The 20,591-nt window shown below is 47.8% G+C and overlaps 1 protein-coding gene and 1 pseudogene across 2 annotated transcripts in view; one reads left to right on the top strand and one right to left on the bottom strand.

Annotated features, from left to right (window-relative positions):
- The first annotated feature begins 13,439 nt into the window (after window positions 1-13,439).
- NFE2L3 (NFE2 like bZIP transcription factor 3) overlaps window positions 13,440-20,591 on the top strand; it is a 28,761-nt gene continuing 21,609 nt past the window's right edge. The window contains exon 1 of one of the 2 annotated variants that reach the window (XM_053927245.1): window positions 13,440-14,274. In XM_053927245.1, coding sequence (XP_053783220.1) covers window positions 13,705-14,274 — 570 coding nt within the window. In that variant the 5' untranslated portion in view covers window positions 13,440-13,704. The remainder of the gene's footprint in view (window positions 14,275-20,591) is intronic. The other variant, XM_045197429.3, reaches the window with a different exon arrangement.
- LOC112307050 (small Cajal body-specific RNA 11) lies at window positions 19,209-19,299 on the bottom strand (annotated as a pseudogene).

The following is a 20,591-nucleotide window of genomic DNA, read 5'->3' as shown; positions in this document are numbered from 1 at the left end:
GTCCCCAGTCAGGGCGCCTATGAGAGATGGGTTTCTCTCTCACATTGATGTTTCTCTCCTTCTCTTTCTTCCTCCCTTCCCCTCTCTATAAAAATAAAACCTTAAAAAAAAAGATTTGTATATACAGCTGCAGGCAGTCTCTTGATACTGTCCAATATAGTTATGAAGAAGGGCCACAAATAAGTCAGCTAATTACATGCCACTTAAAAACCACTGAATGAAAACTTAAGGCTGCAGAAAGGTTCTAATCAATACTGACTCATGAGAGCAAAACCCCATTGATACACTTTAAAAATCTACAACTGGAAATTTTTAAAAGGCTGGATCCACATTCATTTATTTTGCAAGCTATACCAGGGAAGCCAGATGTCAGCCCAAGCCCTGCCTGACAGAGGGAGAAAGGCTCGAAAAGTCCTCCACAGCTGATGGCAGAGCCCAATGGGCTCCCTTTGTCCCATCCCTGCCACCATTTGGGTGGTGTCCCTGTGAAATTTTCTGCCGCTGCTGCTGGCTCCGGCAACATGCTGAGTCAGAACAGGTGCAGGAATTAGGTAACCGCTTTGTACCCACATTTGAATATTTCAGCTCCTGAGCAAGTTGGCTCAGGTGTGCTTCCTCCTTTCATCTGCCATTGATTTTTCCACCCCACAATGGGTTGGCTGCCCAGCATTACCTGCACGTTGCTTCATCACTGTCATTTGATGAATTACAGACAGCGTGTTTGAAGCTGTCCTTTCATCCTCATGAGGCGACTACTTTCTGTTGTGGAGTCACTCCCCATCTCCAAAGACATGGTCTGGGGCACTGCCTAGACATTGCCCTGAACCCGTGTCTGGGGCTGTCATAAAGCAGGACAGTTGTTTGGCCTTGGGAGCAACTCATCATCTTTCTCCTCACCCAGAGTGTGAAGCACAGAGAAGCAGCCAGGGAAATAAGAAGCTGAGTCAGACTCACAAAGAACTTAGCAATGAATAGTGCAAACTCTAGCATTTCATATTTTCTAAGTGGGCACCACCAAATATGATTTTAAGGTTAATGGTGTTTCTGACTTAGGGGATGGGTCTCAGAATCACATGGGGGCTGAGGCTGCCGCTGATTAAGAATGTCAAAGCAATCTATCGGAAACCATCAAGGCTTAGGAGATGCTCATGGGGTTTGCCCTTTACACTCCAAGGTGCTCTGCGATCTTATAACAGAACTGTCTGAACCAAGAGCTGAGCGAAGGCAGAGGGACACAGAGGTGAGAGAAAGAAAGAATGAGACTCCCAATATCCACAATACTTTCATACAGATGCACAGGGCTGAGACCATGACCTCAAGAGGACATAGCAAAGGTGAGAAAGAGGCAGGAGGGCACTGGCAGTTAGAGAGGAAGGTGGCTGCATTGACATTCTTTTAAAAAACTGTTTTAAACAAAAACAAACATATATTTCTGGAGCCCAAATTGGAAAGGACTAGATTTTTCCCAAAGAAAAATGGGAATGGGTACTATAGAGAGGCAAAGGGCTGTTAAAAGCAATCTTGGTCTAGTATTAGCCAATCTTATAAAGAGATAAAACAGATCCCCAATCACATGGGCGAGGGGGGTGGGGCTGGAGCTCTGTGCTGGGCAGGCTGGTGAGGGGCTGAGACTACAGCTGGGACAGTGAACACGCAGAGCCCCTGGACACTGTGACATGCGGACACTCAGCTCTGCTTGCCAGGTAATTTCCAGGCACTCCCCCTACCTGCCTTCACCAAGCTATTATCAAGAGAAGGGAAAGATGTGCTTAGCGATCCTAGGAAAGGCTTTCCTCTTGTCTGGAATGAGCCAAATCTTTTCTCATGCATAGAATAAAAAGGAAAAACAAGCCGAGCCCTGACTGGTGTGGCTCAGTGGGTTGGGTATCGTCCTGCAAAGTGCAGGGTTGCTGGTTCAATTCCCAGTCAGGATACATGCCTGGGTTGCGGGCTGGGTCCCCAGTTGGGCATGTGTGAGAGGCAATCAATGGATGTTTCTCTCACATGTGGATGTTTCTCTCTCTCTCTATCCCCCTCCCTTCCCCCCTCTCTAAAAATACATAAATAAGTTCTTAAAAAATTATTAGAAAAAAACAAGCTGAGTCATATATACACACATATACTATACATATATATATACTTAGTATTATTATACATACCACACTTAGTATACTTAGAAACTTTTGTGACCGTTCTAAGGAGAACAGGATAAGATACATAGGAAACAACAGCAACTTCCAATGAATAGTAAGAATTATAAAGAAAAAAATTTGTTGTCAATTAAACTAGGGAAATATAGTGCAAAACAAAGCTAAACGAGCTTCCTCACTGCAGAACTTCCCAGGGGCCTTAGTATGTGAGTGGGCTCTGGAATCTGCAGCAACAGGTCCATTGCAGGCAGCATTTCCCACAGCTTTTGGTCACAAGCCCCTCCCTCCCCTTCAAGAACACATAAACTTGGTTGCCCAGAGCAGGGCTGCTTTAATGTCCACTGAAACAAGGTGGTTTGACCACCTTGACCTCTATGGAAAGTGTGCTGTTGGACCCCTGTAGGCATAGGCAGTGATCATCGATGATGGCTAAAGTCCACAGACGAAAAGCCCACAGGGAGCGTTACTATGTCCCCATCAGGCTGAAGCCAGCTGAACCCACTGATGAGTCCTAAGCCCCAGAATTAAAAACAGCTGTTCAAACGAAACACGTGTACATGAATGTTCATAGCATCACTCCTCGCAATAGTCAAAAAGTGGGTAAATAAAAGGTGGCACAGCCACACAATGGAGTATCATCCAGTCGCATGAAGGAACGAAGTCCTGACACATGCCACAATGTGGCTGAACCTTGAAAATGTAATACGAAGTGAAAGAGCAGACACAAAAAGCCACATATTGTATGATTCCACTTATAGAAAATATCCAAAGTAGAAAAATCCAGAGATGAAAAGCAGATTAGCGGTTGAGGGGGATGGGGAGTGAGTACTTAACAGGTACAGGATTTTTTTTTTTTTTAAGTTGAATTCATCGGGGTGACTTTGGTTAATAAAATTATATAGGTTTCAGGGGTACAATTCTATAACACATCACCTGTATGTTGAATTGTGTGTTCACCACCCAAAGTAGGTCTAGGATTTCTTTGGGGGAAAGTTCTGGAATTAGATAGTGGTGATGGCTGTACAACATCGTGAACGAGCTAAATGCTACTGAACTGTACACTTTAAGGCGGCTAACCGGTAAATTGATGCATGTTACCGGAGAGAGACAGAGCGAGCAGCAAGGCAAGCTGCATCGCCCGAAGTGGAGCGACAGGAAGTCCACAGCACTTCCTGTCAGGTCCTCTTGCCAAAAGATCCCACGTGAGTATATGCCTCTAGCGCAAATTACCACTTTATAGGGAAAAGAGCAAATTACCACTTTAGAGGGGGAAAAGGTAGTGGGGAAGAGAACTTATTAAACAATCCACAGGGATGCAGTCAGCAAAATCCAAAATGAGAGATTTCTAAGGAATTCATGGCCAGGTTTCTCCAACAAATAAATGTCAAGATAAAAAAAAAAAAAAAAAAGACGGTGGGTGAACAGTCATTTTAAAAGGTTTATAAGACCTATCAACCAAATGCAATGTGGCAACCATGTTTGTATCCTGATGTAACAAATCAACCATTTTTTTAAAAGCATTAAAAAAATACTCTGGTTTCTCTTCAGAGCATATAAATCTTTTGCCTTTTACTAACAACAACAACAAAAAGCATTACTGAGACAACCAGGGACATTTGATTCCTGACTGATTTTTGATGATAAGTATTATTAAATTGGTAGGTGTACTGAAAAATGGTATTATGGTAATGCAAAAAAAAAATTCATTTTTAGAGAACCATACTGAAGCATTCATGGATGAGAAGACATGTATGGGATTTGCTGTGAAGTAATTCAGTGTAAGGAAGGGGAAAACGGATGGCGGTTTAGAAGAAAGATTAGCCATGAATTGATCATTGCTTGAAGCTGGGTGTTCTATCTAATTTAGTATTAAGTTTTGAAATGTCCATAAAAAGATTAAAAAATATATATTGCTGAGCAATGAATGAAAAGGACTTACTCAAGAAAGAACAGAACTGAAGGAGCTGAAGTCCTGGACATGGGGTGCTGAGGAAGTCTGGTAGAGGGAGGGTGTTAGAATTGTAAGATCAGGACTTTCATAATTGCTTTCCATATTTTCAAAAAGAAAATACCACTCTCATAGAGCAGAGTGGAGGTTACCTTCAGATTCAAGGGAAGCCAAAATAAAAGCTAGCTTTGTTTGTTTGTTTGTTTTGTATTTATTGTGTGGTGTTTTCAGTGTTTTGCATGCGTCAATGTCTTGTTTACAAACCTCTAATAGCTTCCCATCCCACGCAAAGTAAAATACAAATTCTTCACCATGGTCTGTGATGTCCAGTAGGACTTGGTACCTGATACAGCTCTCCCTACTGCGCAGGCCTCCTCACGATTCCTTGAACACAGTTGGTACTCTCCTGCCTTTGAACATGCTATTCTCACTATCTGAAATACTGTTTCCTGCAGCTAACTGTGTGGCACTCCACTCTCCCTCACCTCCTCCAGGTCAGACTTTCCCTATCCATCTCCTCATGTAACACAGGTGTGTACACCCATGCACAATACACACACCATCACTCTCCTTCCCTACATTCCACCCCCTCAGCATTTGCCACCCCCTGACAAATTAGTTGTTTGCTGTCTGTCTCCCCCAAGTAGACTGCAAACTCCATGAGACCTGGGGATTTGTTTTATTCACAGAAAAATGTTCTCAGAACAACGTCTGACACATAATAGATGCTCATTAAATACTTATTGAATGAACTGAATAAATGAATGACTGTAGTCCACACCCAGAACCTCTCAGGTGAACGTGCCCATGTATCGTTGGGGGTTGAACTATGTATTTCCACAGTGGTCAAAATGCTCCTGGATTAGCTGGGTCTAGTGAAACTGGGCTAAGATGTCTGCAGAGCAGCCAATGCCTTGCCAGGAAAGAAGAGGTGTCCCTCTGGTCCATTCCAACCTGTGACAGGGGCAGCTGGAGGAGATGGCCTCGAGCCCTGCCGAGGCTGGGGTGAACTGTTCTTTTCCTGAGAAAAGCGAGATTAGATGAAGGTCCAACTGAGGGGCGGTGGCATCTGCTGGAAATAAACTTGGAAGAACTCACGTGGCTGGAGGGAGTGTTTTAGGGTCACAAGAATGATGTGGAGTCAGAGGCTGCAGATGGTGCAAGGTTCCCAAATGAGTGTGTTTTCAGGGGAAAACTGGATGATACACACATGGATTAAAAACAGTGTCAGACATCCCACTGAGCAATACTCTTTAGGAGGGGAACTGGACCCTGAAAACTGCCAAATGCATTTTCAAGAATTTCACTCCTACCCAGGATGACCTCTTCTTGAATTACTCTTCAAGCTGTGGTTCAAAGTAAGCTGGGTTTTCTCCACAGGAATCCAGGTGGCTAAGACCCTCCTTTGGAACTCAGTTTAGGCAATTGACCATATGTCAGAAGCTGGGCTCCGTCTGTTAAACCTCCATCCTCAGACTGCAACGGAGCTGAGTTTCCATATGTAACAGAAGAAAGAAGTGTGCTTATTTGCTTAAGAAACAGCATTATATAATGTAACTGAAATAATGGAACTCTTAAGAGGGGGATTGTATCGCTGTCTCAGCTGGTCACTTCCTGAAAGGCCGAGCAACAAAATAACTGGTTAATAACATGAATATTTAAACCAATTGGCTGATTCTGCCGATTAAAAGATTTGTATGGAAAACACTTTGCAAAAGTAAACAATCCCTAGTTTAATGGTTTCAAAAATGAGACATTTCTACACTTCCAGTTTCCACATAGCAAAGTATCTCTTTACATCAGGCAGCTTCTGATCTGTAAGCCACCTTGCTGAACGTCATTGTCAGTTATGCCAAACAGTCATCCCTTGGCTGTGAAAAGATCTTCCAGCAGGCTCTCAAAGACCAGGACAGATGGCATTCCAGTGGGGGTCCTCCCACCTCTTTGTTTTAGCAAATATTGACATTTTTGCAGGAAACAGATCCAGGTTCTGTTTCCTCCTAACTCATCTCATCAATCCTGAAGGTTTGCAGGCATATAGTGTCATATCATTGGGGAAATGCACTTGCCACTGAATTTAAAAAGATACATGTCAAGGAGAGTAGTGCTCGTCTTTAATGATGCTTGTAGAAGTCACAAAGTAATAATACCCTGTGATCACACAGCACTTCCTAATAGAAATGAGACAGAATAGAAAGGGAAAGAGGAGACAGCTGAAGAAAAAGGTTCTCTGAGTAAATTTAAATTACTGTATGAGACTGCTGTAAGATCCTTTCTCATCTAGATGTTAGTAACAGCCAGGTTATATTAGTTTTACTCAGAACATCAGAGGCTATTTACCGAAATTCAGAAATAGGATATACTGTTAAGAAACACATATACAGTCCTTTCTGAGGGTCAATTAACAGAATATATCTCAACGTTTACCTTAGTTACACCTGCAAAGGCCCTATTTCTGATTAAGTTCACATTTTTTGGGGTGGATGTGAATTTAGGGAGGAGCCCCAAATAGACAATATTTGCTCAGCAAGCAAAAACTCTGACTCCTTTTTACCGTTTTAAAAGGTGGGTAGATAGATGGTAGGCAGGGGTTATCAGAGGGCTTGGAAGTCCCTTGTATGGCCCAGGAAACTCTGCCTTGGTCTTGTAATTTGGCAACCAGAAAGCTGCCGCTGAGTTCGGATCAGAAAGAGATTCTGGGGTGCAGGAAGATAAAACTATGAGTTAGAGAAAACCAGCAAGGACAGAGAAACAGTTAGGCAGTAATTGGTTAATGACGTGATTTTGTAACGGGAACATTAGAGCTGCTATCAAAAATACAAATATGCTCGAGGGAGATGATTAAGCAAATGAGGGAATTCAGGTGCTAAACTAATCATCAGTTTAGATAATAAAAAACCCATCAAACTTATTAAATAATGACCAGAGTTGTTGGCCTCAAAATGAGTTTCTTATAAGCAAAGGAGCAATAAATCAAGCTTCTGCAAACTGTATTTGTTGTGCTCATCGCCCACTATGGGCGCTTGGGTCTTCTCCTTTGTGGGTAATCAGTGACTTTCTTCACAAACCAACCTCTGTGCTGCTTCCCAGTCATCACAGAGTGTGAGGTTGAAGGGTGAAGATCAATGTCAGTGTTAGACTTTCAAAAGGTCACCAAGCAGTACATGTGCTAACAAAGAAGTAAGATGCATCACAAGTCAGGAAGCGATGTCTTTTAGCTTCTTCTTCCAGTTGGAGATTTAATCAGGGGTAGAGAGTATGATCTTTTGCTTTCTTTTTCAAAGCGATGTGGTGGAGCTTTTGGGACCGCAAGTCTCATAGTCAAGCGAGGAGACGGGAGTTTGGTAGTAGTCTAACATAATCCTCATTCGTTGCCAAGACTTTCAGAGATACTCAGAGCAAAAAGGGAACTCAGAAATCTGTCCAGTTCAAGGTCCCACTGTGCAGGTGCAAGGCCCAAGGTTCAGAGACACAGGTGTCCTTTCCACATGACTCGCTTGGCCCAAGCTAGGATTAGACTAGACCCAGGAATCCCAAGCTCTTTTCATGATCTGCATCACCTGCTCATATCAGGCGGCATCTTAAACACCTAGCCTTGTCAAGCTTGAACAAGCCACTCAGGTTTGCATTAGTGTGTTAATTCACTATGAGGGACCAATATATATATATAGTTACTTATAAATATTACTTATAAATATATATAAGTATATATACTTATTCAAAAGAGCTAGGTACCCAGGAGGTACTGAATAAGTGGTTTCTGAATGAATGGGATGCGCAGTAAGAACAAGGGACAGTGGCTCACCAGATGTGACAGAGACAGCTATCTGTGCTCTTCTCTTGGTCTTGGGAACATGGCTGGGCCCCACCTCCCCTGCAGTTAGGTGTGGCCATGCGGCCAAGTTCTGGCCAATGGCATGTGGATGGAAGTCATTGGGAACACGTCCAGGCCCAGCTCAGACCTTCCCAGGCTTGGTCTTCACTCCCCTCTATCACCAGCTGAATGGAGAAGACACTGAGGACCTAGACGAGGGCAGGGCCACTATAAGGAAGGGGCCTGTGTCCTCAAGTGACCCCAAAGAACAGACTCCCCTGATCCCAAGCCCATTTTCAACTGTGAAATGACAAAAAAGTAAACTTTCTTTGGATTAAGCCACTGAAATGTAGGGGTTGTTTTTAGATGGTTAAACAGAACCAGGTCCAGAATGGTTCAGGGGTCTAACACTTTGGATGTGATGGACAGGACAAAGGTTGATAACGGTAGTTCCCCTTGGCTCCCAAATATGTATATGCTGCAAACTTGGAGACTTCTCTTTCCCTACAGATCAGCCTCATTCCAATGTCCCCTAGCCCTTGCTACCTCACTTTCTATATAATTCCCTTTCTGTCCTCTGCAATTCTCTTATACACACACACAGCGACTGCAAACTCTGGAACTTTAATCTGAATGTTCACTTCACACTACAGAGTTGAGGTAGGAGGCAGCAAAGCTACTTAGCTTGTGAATTCCCTGGCATAGGCCTAACCTTCAGTAAATCTATTTCTCACATGAGGAATCTTAGGTTCCCAAATCAGTGGTGTGCATTTCACCCTGTGCACACCCTGCTTCCCTACTCTTGTCTTGAAAGTCTACCTCTCAAAGACTGCCACCAACCCGGTGCTTGAAATGTGTCACTGAAGGAGGTGGGGCTAGCACAGATCAACAGGATTCAAAACTGTGCAAGTATCACCGAAGAGCTGAACGTGAGAGGGAGCCCGAAATACACAGTTGGTTATTTTAGTGTAAGAGATCAAGAAGAAGGAGCATCGTAAGGAGGGACGAAACCCACACTCCACTTCCCCTGCAACATTGCAGAGAAGACACAGTTTTAGCAGATTTTATACTTTCAAAAGCCATGGAAAGAATGCATTGATTGTACAAGAGCATTTTCTTCCTTCGTGAGGGGGAGGATGAATCAACAAGCAAAACAGAGCAGGGGAGGGGAAGCTGCAGCGGAAAGGGGAGAGACTGTGGGTTTGGATTCTGACTCTGCCATTTACCAAGGGCGTGTCCTTGGGCACAGGGTGTCATGTCCCTGGGCCTCTGTGTCCTCATCTAGACAATAAAAAATGGTGGTACAACCTTCATAGAGCTGCTGCAAGGAGTAAATGAGATTATGCATGAAAAGGGACCAGCACAGAGCCAGGGTCAGGAAATCGAAGCTTCTACACTGTGAATGCTATGTGTGAGCCGATAGAGGGTGAAAATCATCACCACAGTGTCCAAAACAACTTCCTAGCCAAACTTCCCTAAGACTACAGACTGACAAGAGAAAAAGGATAAACTCTTCATCTTCGTTAAGCGTCAGTGAATTCATCAGGCTGGTGCGATAGCAAATTAGGTCATTAACAAATCAATTTTGCAGAAGCCTTGAGCAAAATGTCTCAACAAGTGCAGAGTCATTTAAATTCTAGTGACTCTGCCTGTTTTGAAACTAGCCATGAATAAATCTATCTTAATACTATCTTACTCCTAGATCATGTGATTTTTATCTTAATATATGCTTTGAATTTTTAAATAGGCTATTTTGCTTAATCCTGGAATTTCTACCACAAATTTAAATTTCCCGTGGCTAATCTTAGCAGAAACCTTCTAAAAGAAGGACGCCAAGGTCCAGACCTGTTTTCCTTCTTGCTGAGTTTGGATACTTAACAGGAAGCTGCCACGGGAGAAAGCACCTGTGCTCACCTCACCCCAGCTGACTGGTGGCTACGTTTTGGCAGTGACTATGTTTCATGCCAAGTTACAATCTTACGTTTAAAGGGGTGAGCCAGATCATTGCAACTGGGGACCAGAACACCCTATGGTAATGGTGCTTCGTAGTTACAAATTATTCATTGAATACACCTGCAGTCACATTTTTAGTGTTTCCTTCCATCAGTCTGATGTCCACTTCTCATACAAAGTGTGTTAGTTACCTAACAAATTACTCCAAAATTTAGTGGCTTGAAACAACATTTTTTATCTTGGTGCCATTTCTGGGTCAGGAATCCATGTGCGACTTAGATACATCCTGTGGTTCGATCAGGGAGTTGGCTAGGGCTACAGTCATACCCCAAGCAGGGAAGGATCGACTTCTAAGCTTCCTTAGTGGCTGTTGGCAGCCCCAGGTTCTCACCGGCTATTGGCCGAAGACACCAGTGCTTTGCCACACAAGCTTCTGCATAGGGTTGCTCACGGCATGGCATCCTCTCCAAGGAGAGAACAAGAGATAGAGAGGGAAGATAAGTCCTATGGGCTGAATGTTTGTGTCCAACCTCCCCCCCCCCCCACCCCGCCCAAATTCATGTGTTGAAACCTAATCCCCAAGAAAATGGTAATAGGAGGTAGGGCCTGTGGGAAGCGATTAGGTCGTGAGGATGGGATCAGGGTCCTGATGAGAAAGCCACTGAGAAATCTCTCTTGCCATTTCTGCCATGTGAGGACACAACAAGAGGTCAGTGGTCTGCAACCCGAAAGAGGGCCCTCACTGGAACCCAACCATGCTGGCACCCTGCTTGAGGACTTCCAGCTTCCAGAACTGTGAGCAATAAATCTCTGTTGCTTATAAGCCACCCTGTTCTGTAGTATGTTTGTTGCAGAAGTCCAAACAGACTAAGACAGTAAGCAAAACAGGAGCTGCTCGGAGTCGTTTCATAACCTAACCCTGGAAATGACATTCCATCACTTTTGCCGTGCTCTCTCTGGGAGAAGCAGGTCACGAGGTTCACCCCACACTTGAGGAAAGGGGAGCACTGGAAGTCGTTGTAGACCCTGCCTACCTCTCAGAAACTCCACTTAAGGCCATGCTAACCCCGGAGAAGGACCAGCTTTTGGGTGGGTTGTTTGTTTTGTCTTCACTTCCAATCTGTTGTATGTCACAGTTTTTGTAAAATAAATAAAAATCAATTTCTAGAAAAATAAAATAACGAAGACATAAAACAAACCCATTGGTCACATGCTGAATGTCGTAACAATTTCAAATTGTTATAAAAATTTCTACTAAACAGTCTCCATTCTCACCCGGACCACATATGAATGGTTATCGGGTTGCCATCAGTTTTGGACTATCTTTTGAGTAGTGCTGATTTAAGGATTTTAAGAAATGCAAATGACTTTTTAAGGCTTTTGCATGACAATGGTTTGCACTATTCACTTGGCTATTCCTGGATGGAGGTATTCAAGAAAAAAATAATAATCTCGCTCTACTCTTTGTATTCCTAAAAATGGAACATTTGTTACCGTTGATGTCAAGGGTGTGTGGGATTGAGTCTCCTGTTTTTTACTCCAAAGTCTTTTATGTGCCTCCTTTTCCTTTTCACCAGGCTGTAAGCTAGAATTAAGCCACACTTTTGAATTGAGCAGCCCGAGATATGATTACCAACTCACATTTTAAAAGGTCAGCCCCCTCCACAACTAATGTTAGAAAGGAAGTTTGAATGCCCTTCCTAGTCTGTTCAGATTCCTCAAAACATATCTCAAGTGTAAACTCCTCAATTCAACTGGAAAAAATTTTTGAGCACCAACTCTGTGCAAGATTGTGGAAGACACTATTTTCAAGAAGGCACTGTCTCTCTTCTCACCTGGTTTACAGCACTTCTTTCATAGTCATTTACATCTCCTCAATATTCTGGCATTTGAGAGCATTCTTTCCTTTGTTTCTAGGTGTTTCAAACATCTGATCTTAATGAAACCATAAATTTACCAAGCAGAAGTATCCATTTCACATCCTTCAGAGCCTCCAACACAGCATCAGGCAGCTGAGCAGGGCCTAAGGGAAAACATGAATTCAGCTGACATTTACCAAGCCTGGAATCCAAACCCCCTGTCCAGGGACTAAGAGGTGTGAACAGGGCTTCTGTCCCAAATCTTGCTAATCTGGCCAGCATCTCTCTTAATCCCTCATCCAGCCTCTTCACCACCCCTAACTCATCCACCAAAACAAAGTGGAAGCCGACTCTGCTCCCCTGACTCTCACAGGGCAAACTGAAATCTCGTGTGAAGTTATCACAGCATCCCCAAGAAAAGGAGCAACCCAGGTGGAGCAAAGGGCCATTAAAAACAAGTCTTGCTCAACTTCCTACACAACCACCAGCCCTCACTGGGCATCCCCTCCTTCCCCACCAAGTAAGGGAGTGGGGTTAGTAAAACCTACATTTGCAAGCCCAGCGCCAGGGAACTGTTCAGGCACAAAGGTGGGCCAAACAGGGTTTTTTGCCCTCAAGAATTTACAATGGGCAAATCACACCAATCTTCAACCAGACTACAAAGTAGAAGGTGGCAAGTGTTGCAGTGCTGACCTGGAGAAAGCACTGCGGGAGAGCAGATGGGGAAGTGATTAACTTCAAACAGTGAAAACTCAGAGGGTCAATCTTTGGGTTAAGCCTTAGAGGATGGGTACTACAAATAATGGGGAACACTCAGAGTGCACTTCCTACCTACCAAGTGCTGTGGGTGGTGGTTGATAGGCATCTCCTTTGGGACTCACAACAGGTCTGCGGGGAAGGTGCAGTGGGGAAACTGAGGCAGGCAGCGTGAGCAATTTGCCCAACATCCAGGCTACTAAGTGGTGGAGAGAGTATGTGAACCCATACAGACTAATTCTAGAGCTGGCGCTCTTTACCCTCTCATAAGGAGCAAAGGAGACGATGAGGGAAGGCTTAGCATTGCCTGCCGCAGGCCCAGTGCGGAACAGTGCGGGGTCTGGGAGGCTGGAGCGAGAGCCTGAGGAGGCGGAGTGCTCTGGGATCCCGACGGCCGCTGTGGAATCTATGTCAAACTGGGCTTTACGTGTAATATTTCATCTGACCCCGCCACATCCCTGTTGGACAGGTACTAGTCTCCCCATTTTACAGGTAAGAGAACTGAGGCACAGAGAAGTTAAGGGACGTAAAAGTCACACGACTGGCAGGTATCCGACTCCAGGGATGAGACTCCTGAACCCCCTGAGGGGGCCCAGTGGGTCCTCACGTGGGTAGAATCCCTTTGCAAGCTGCCCGTGCCTTGACTTTCCCCCCAGTCTACACATCCGGTCCCTTCCCACCTGTACTGCTCCTTGACCCCTGACCCTTTCCTCCCACCCGGGCATTCAGTTCGACCGCGCAGCCTACCCGCACAAGGTCGGGAGCCCCTTAGCGATCACAACCCCTGCTTCCCAGCGAGCTTTGCGTTCCCGGGGAATAATGAGCCTTTGAGCGGGGGAGCCTCGTCCCGCCCTGCGGAGGCCCCTCCCACCCGCGCCGGCCCCAGGCGGCAGGGGGCGTGTTCCCGGCGGCTGCGCCCGCGGCCGGGGCCGGGCTTGGCGCTGGCGCGGAGCTCCTAGGCAGCGGGGCAGGCGGGCCCCGCGCGCAGGTGGCTCCTCCTCCGTCCCTCCCGAGCCCCAGGCACAGTGCGGACCTGCGAAGGCTCGCCTTTGTGCCGGGCTCCGGGAGCCCGCGACGGCCGCTGCACGTCCCGGTCTATTGTTTCGCTTCTGCCTCTTCCGGGCAGGTGTCGGCGGCGCGCGGGGACCGCACGTGTCGCAGCGGCGGCTGGAGCGCCGGGACTTGCGGACGCCGGCAGGGGCGTCCCCAGGCGTGCGCCGGGAGATGAAGTACCTGAAGCCGTGGTGGTCCGAAGGCGGCGGCCTCTTGCATCTCACGGTCCTGCTGAGCTTGGCGGGGCTCCACCTGGATCTGGACCTAGATCTCTACCTGCTGCTCCCGCCGCCCACCCTGCTCCGGGATGAGCTACTGCTCAGGGACTGCCAGACGAATCCCGCGTACGCGCCCAGCCCCTTCCCAGCCTCGGGAGTGTGGGGGCGCACGGACCACCTGCACCCCAAAGGCCGGGAGCCGGACCCCGCGGCAGAACCTGAGGGCCAGCTGTTCCGGGAAGTGCGCACGCTTGGGGTCCCTTTCATCCCCCGCACCCGCGTGGATGCGTGGCTAGTGCACAGCGTGGCGGCCGGGGACACCGACGGGGCACACGGGCTGCTAGGCGCCGCCGCAGCCGCCTCTTCGGCCGGAGGAGTCGGCACCAGCGGGGACAGCGGCAGCCAGGCTGCGCCGGGAGGTGGCGGGGACCCCCGAGCAGCTCCGAGTAGCCCCTTGGAGGAGGAGGAGGCACCCGCGGAACCGACGGCTCAAGTGCCGGACGCCTGCGGACGCGCGAGCGAGGTAACGGGAGAGCGCGGTGCGGGGTGAGCTGGCCAGGAGCCCTGGGTGGTGCGAGGAACCTGGGGAGGGAGCACACTGCTTGTTGCTTTTCACCCTCATCCCCAAGGGGTTTGTAGGTTCGCGGACGACTCTGCGCCTCTCCTTTTTGTGATTCTGAATGAGGGCTATTAGGCTTTTGAGAAAGAAGTGGGTGAAATCATCCTTTTCGTCGTAGGGGACACCTTTTTTGTGTTTGATGGCTATCGAGCGTAGTTCGGGGCTGGGGAGGGGAGAGGAGAAGGGACGCTGGTAATGTTGTTGCCCGCTGCAGTTCTTCAGTACCTCGTGTGCGCTGAGATGTCTTTTTTTCTGGAACCCGTGCCCGACTCGGAGGACCCGAAGGAGGCCTTGGCCTCCGGGAGGACGCACGTTTCTCTTTAAGAACCACGCTCCCGACCTAACGCGATGGTCCCCGCCCGGAGTTTTAACCCAATTGCAGTTCGTTTTTGCTGCTTCCCTGGATGAAGGAGCGGTGGTCAGTGTACAGGCAGAGGCCAGCTGGCAGACCGTCCCGCGGTGACCACCCTTCCCCGCGCTAGCAATGCGCCTCCCCCCTAGAACTTGTGTAATCGCTTATTAGCATAAAACAGGAACCCCGACAGTCACCTAGTGACTAACAAGTTCCCTTTGGTTTGCCGGTCAAACCCTTTGGCTTAACTTTCTTTTGAAACAAAGTTCACGAAGATCTGTTGATTGAACTGTATGTGTGGCTGCCAGCGGCCCTTCCAGTATAAGGACACCGAATACCAATTTCCACAAAATCATCTTATCCGAAGTATCCTCAAAGGGATCTTTTTGATCACTTCCTGGCCCAGGCCTTGGTGCTCACAATTGGTATCGATCGACGTGTTCCTCGGACGTGGTTTTCTGGAGTGCAGTCTTATGCAAAATGGGAGTTGGGGCCAGACTGGTTTGTTTGCTGCTCTTCAGAACTGCAGTGTGTGTAGGCAGTTGTCGGACGAGCTTCTCCACCCTCTCCCGGAGGGGTCATTGTGCCGAAGTGCCTGGTGATTCACTGTTATGCAGATCTGATCCCTTCCTCTTCCTGGGGCCGGAACTGATGGGGTGGGGGTTGGTGAGAGTCTTGCTGGGGTGGGCTCCTGTCTGTTGGGAACTGGGGAAGGTTGTTCCCACCTACTCATCCAATCTGAATCCTCACCTTCGTCCTCTTCTACCTCCTGATGAGAGTTGCTTACTGCACCGCTACCTTTCCTGATTCTGTAACATACGGGGTGAAACCCAATGCTGGATGCTGTACCAGATGGCACCCTGCCCCCCTCACAGCCGAATGCCAACCGGCTGGCCAAGTATGCAGGGGCCTGGCAGGAGAGGAGACAGTTCACTCTGCAAGGACTTCCCTCCCCCTCCGAGCATCACCTGGTGGATACCTGTTTAAACAGGCAAGCCTGCCTTGCGGGAAGCTCCTAGGGCCTAGGCCCAGAGAGACCTTGGAGTCCCTGAGCCCAGCTTTGCCAGGGAGGAGGGTGAAGTTCACATGGGGCCATTCTGGTGGTGCTTCCCCGGCTACCAGGTGTGGACCTGCTGGACCTTAGTGGCTGTGGGGATGACCTGGTCATGCTAATTTCAGTGAAGACCGGCTGTGGAGCACCTTACAGTTTTCACAGCCGGTTCACCTTTCTGGGTGATGCCTTTTCTACGTTAATCTTGTGAGGTACACGTCCCTGGTAGCCTTGCATCCAGTTTGTACTTAAGGCAAATAGAGGCTCAGCGAGGTAGGTCAGGGAACTTGGCTGAAGCCACATAGTTGGAGTGCCAAACTAGAACCAAACTGAGGGGGACTAGAACCTGAGCTAACTCTCAAAGTGGCACATTAGTTAAGCCCCTGAGCTGTACTCAGGTTCTCGGGACAAGCATGCAGCCAGAATGGTGTGACACCCCTCACTCCCGACCGCAGGCCCACTGTTTCTCAATGCTGGATTGACTTTTTAAAGCAGATTATACCACTCATAATGCCGAGATCACAGTTTGAAGCCATGGCTGGGAGAAAATGGGCTGGGAAAATGACACTGGTTTTTGCAATCCACAAACCTGAGTTTAGGGACATCGCTTACTAATGTGCCCTCCTACAGGTCTCTCCAAGCCTCAGTGTTTCATCAGAGTAACGCTTACCTCCAGGGCGCTGTGCCAATTTAATGGGAAAAACATGTGTGAAGTGCCAGCCCAGTGCCTGGAATGTAATTGGTCTTCTCTTATTTCTCTCCATCCTTAACCTGCCCCCACTCACTTTATTTCCTTTTGTCTTATTTGCCTGTATGTCTTGCTAGGTTGGTTGGTTGGTTGTTTGTCTGGGGGTGGGGTGTGTTGCCACCAGACTGTCTGGTTTGGATTCGCAGCTGTGCCACTTAGAGCTCTGTGACCTTCAGCCGGTTTCCTAACCTATCTGTGCTGCATTCTCCTCACCTGCACACCGAGAATAATAAAGGTGCCTACCACGCAGGGTTGTTGCCAGAAACAATTCATTCCACACAACAGCCCACGAACTGTGCCTGCCACGCCTTAAGTGTTTAATAACTTGTTAGTTACTGTCAACTGAAAATGGGGGGTGGTCCTTTTCCCCACAGACCATCCTAGGTTTGTTATGGTTTTAAATAGATCATTCTAGTGGCTTACTTTTGAGTTGTAGGAAACTCTGGTTTTATAGTACAGTTTTCCATACTTTTGGTACATGTGCAAAAATGTTTCTGGAGTAGGGGATTTTCCAAGTACCAAAAGAAGTAGTGCTTTGGTTTCACTTCTTCGTGCGGCTCTTCGCTATCCGAAAACGGAGTCCGGAATTCCCCAGGGCCGACACGCTTCCCTTCGAGACCACAGCCATTCACTCACGCCGGTGAAGCATCCGTCCTTCAAAGCGTCGCGTGGGCGCAACAAAGAAATGAATGGGTTTTGCAGAATTGAATGTGTGAGGCTCTTTGGAGGTGGAATGGCTACTCATAGCCAGCTTCAGTATTTCAGAAAGCTGTTGCCACTTTGAAACTCAGAGGGCTGTGGTCATCTTGATGTGGATTCATGCCCTGGGGTGGGCACCCGGTATGGGGTGAGGGTCCAGCAGGACCTCTCGGTTTACTGCTCGTGGGACTGTGTTTCTTCAGGCCACGGGAAGAATCTGTTGCGGTCAATACTTGCTTCTAAGAGAAAAGGGAAGAGAAAGGTCCTTGGTTGTTAACGTAAAAATTCTTTTTCCTTTCGAAATCAAAGCTAGTCCGCGAAGCCTCGGCAAGTGCAGAGAGATGAAATTTCAAACATCTGCCCGCTTTCACTCACAGGCAGCACACACGTCGCAGCACTGCCGTTTCACAGTAGGCTTTTCGTTTTGCTCACCGAAGGACACAGTACGGTGACCCTTGTATGGGAAAGAATGACACAGGTCACAGTAGTAGTGTCCTGGGACTGCCAGAACAAAGAACCTACAAACTGGGTGGCGGAAACCCCAGGTCTGTCGTGTCTCAGGGACACGGAGGTGGCAGCAGGGTTGCCTCCAGCTGAGGGCTGGGAGGGAGCGCATGCGCCAGGCCCTCACCCGTGGCAGTTTGCTGGCTGTCTTTGGCAACCCTCTTCCCCAGTCCCTGCCTTCATCTTGTGTGCATGGCAGTATCCAGATTTCCTTTTTCATAAGGACATCAGTCATGTGGATTATGGACCTACCCATGTCATCTTAACTAGTGACATCCACTGCACGTCAGTTTCTGGCTAAGGTCACATTCCGAGGTACTGAGGGTTATGACTTCAGCGTATGGCTCTTGAGGGAGACGGTTCGGTCCATTACACAGTCTCCATCTATCTCCCTTTTCCTGGCAACTCTTGGGGCGTTCAGCTTGCTTAGCAAGTGGGCTCCAGCTGTTGAAAACTAAGCTGTTTCTGGAAGCAGCTGGTCTGTGTGTAGGATCATTTGCAGCAGGATTTGGTATATGCTCGTGAGCAAATCCTTATTTTGTTTTGCTTTTATCTGCCTTCATGTGCAGCAACCCTGAGGAACCTTGTTTCACATTTTCTCCTGTCAGCCCTCAGTTGGCAGGTTGCAGGCATACCACCTCCATAGTGTCCCTCGTATTGTTCTCCTCCCCATTCTCCTACTTCTCCGCTCAGCTGAGACATCAGGGTGCAGGGCCCAGGCCCTGACCCGGAAGCAGGCTGGCCTTGGTGGTCCAGTACTCTGGACTGGAGCCCAACCAGCTGCAGTAGCTGTAGGTGTCGCCTCCGCCCCTGACTGTTGTATGATCTGGGGGACACTTCGTAACCTCTCTGTGCCTCGGTTCCCTTCTCTGTAACATGGGGTGGTAAGTGTACCTTTGGGAAATAATGGTGAGGATTAAAGGAGGTCATGCAAGCTCGGCAGGGTTGGTGCATGGTGGGCCCCCGGTAGTGTTAGCTACTGCTATTGATTCCGCTCTTGGGGCTCTGTAATGCCCCTTCCCCAATTTATTTCTGTCTGGTCTGTTTCCAGGTGCAGGTTTCCAAAGCATGCCTCGGTTCTCTCCACTTGTTTGGGGGGAGCCTCCACTAGCTCCTCATTACCTACCTATTTGATATTTTGTCATTCAAGGCTCCTCACTTGGCCAGTGTGACCTAAGCTCTCGCACTGCCCTAGCTGAGTTCATCTCCCATGATCCTCTGCCTGGAGCCTACTTTCCAGCTCAAACTTTCTCCCTTCCTTTTCCCCAGACAGCCCCCTGCTTTCCTGACCCCTTACTCTGTTATCTTTGGCCAGAATTTCTCTTTTGATTCCTCCCAAGGCTTTTACTGTTAAATTCTCACACTCACCTCGACTGTCACCTCATCTACAACCATTTCCTGTTCTTTCCTTCCACCCCTGTTACACTCTATAGTATTTCTTTTATGGGACTTGGCGTTCTCTACTTTTTGTTTTTAAATCTTATATTGTCCTTTTGTGCCTTTAAGAGCCAGCCCTATACTATACTCAGGACAGCCCTCTTGAACTGCGAGGGAGGTCGCTTTGTGGCCTGCCAGACGCACTCTACTTTGAACTGCAGTTGTCTTTAGTGTGGAAACTGGGTCTTCACTTTAACCCTCAAGTGGCACCCAGGACAGGGTGAGGCATGCAGGCCGGTTCAGCCAGCGTCTGCTGAGCACTCACTCCTCATCCATCCCTCCACGTTGGTTTGACACCATGAGCTGGAATGTGTCGTGGGTCCTTCGTGGCCAGAGTCCAATTAGAAAGTAGGTCAGATCCGAATCCCGATGGGCCATCTGACCATTTAATGCCAATTTGAGTGGATGGGGGCAGCAGGAAGCAGACTTTCAGGTTGGCATTATAATTAATCAGGTGGCGAAACAGGATTGCCCAAAGTTACACAGCAAGTTAGTAACCTTGCCTGGAACAGAACTGGTCGCTGTTCTTAAGCACTGAGTAAACCATAGGTCCCACCCACTACAAAACGATGCATTGTAAAAACAAGCTTCTCCCATTCTGGGCAGCCTTTCAATGTGAATAGTTTATTCTCAAAATCTAGGTAAGGAATTATGTTGTTATTCAAACACACTGGTGGGCAGCTGAGGCTGGTGAGGCCCTGGTCCACACCTGGCTTGTTTTGGGTAAAGTTGCAGGTGGTGGTGGGCAGAATACAAGCAGTGGCAGAGGCCTGACCCATGGTCACAGCGGTGCGACTGTTTGAGATTGGTATAACTCAGTAGCAGTCAGGGTGCACCAGAGAACAGAACCTGTAATATGAATACATATTATACCAGTGCAAGATGAATGAATATACACATATATACGGACACATAAACACACACACACATGGGTATTTTAAGGCAACCACAGTTGTGGAGGCTGACAAGTCCACGCCCTACGCTAGCTGGAAACTCAGCAGACTGGAGGCAGAATTTCTTCCAGCTCAGGGAACCCTTCGTTTTGCTTGTAAGGCTTTTCAGATGATTGGATGAGGCCCACTCAGGTTATCGGGGATGATCTCTATAAAGCCACCTGGTTTGGTTATAGCTATCAAGCACATCTATAAAATACCTCTGCAACAAACCTAGGTTAGTGTTGGAGCGACTGTGTACGGTGGCCTAGCCACATGCCGAGGTAGCGCAGACAACTGACCATCACACCATCCTTCTGGGAGAGTCTGGCGAGAATGAAATAGCACTGTGCATTTAAGGGCTGGTACAGTTCCCTGCATGTTAATAGATGTGCAACAGATGATCTGCCCTTACTGCCCCAGAGCTGGGGGTCGAATCTCCAGGAAACTCTTATCCCGCTTGGTCGTGCTGGGACCTGCTTTGGTGTGGCAGGAACC

The sequence above is a fragment of the Desmodus rotundus genome, chromosome 6 (genome assembly GCF_022682495.2).
Source record: "Desmodus rotundus isolate HL8 chromosome 6, HLdesRot8A.1, whole genome shotgun sequence".
NCBI classification, from domain to species: Eukaryota; Metazoa; Chordata; class Mammalia; order Chiroptera; family Phyllostomidae; genus Desmodus; species Desmodus rotundus.
This window is presented reverse-complemented; position numbering and strand designations above follow the sequence as displayed.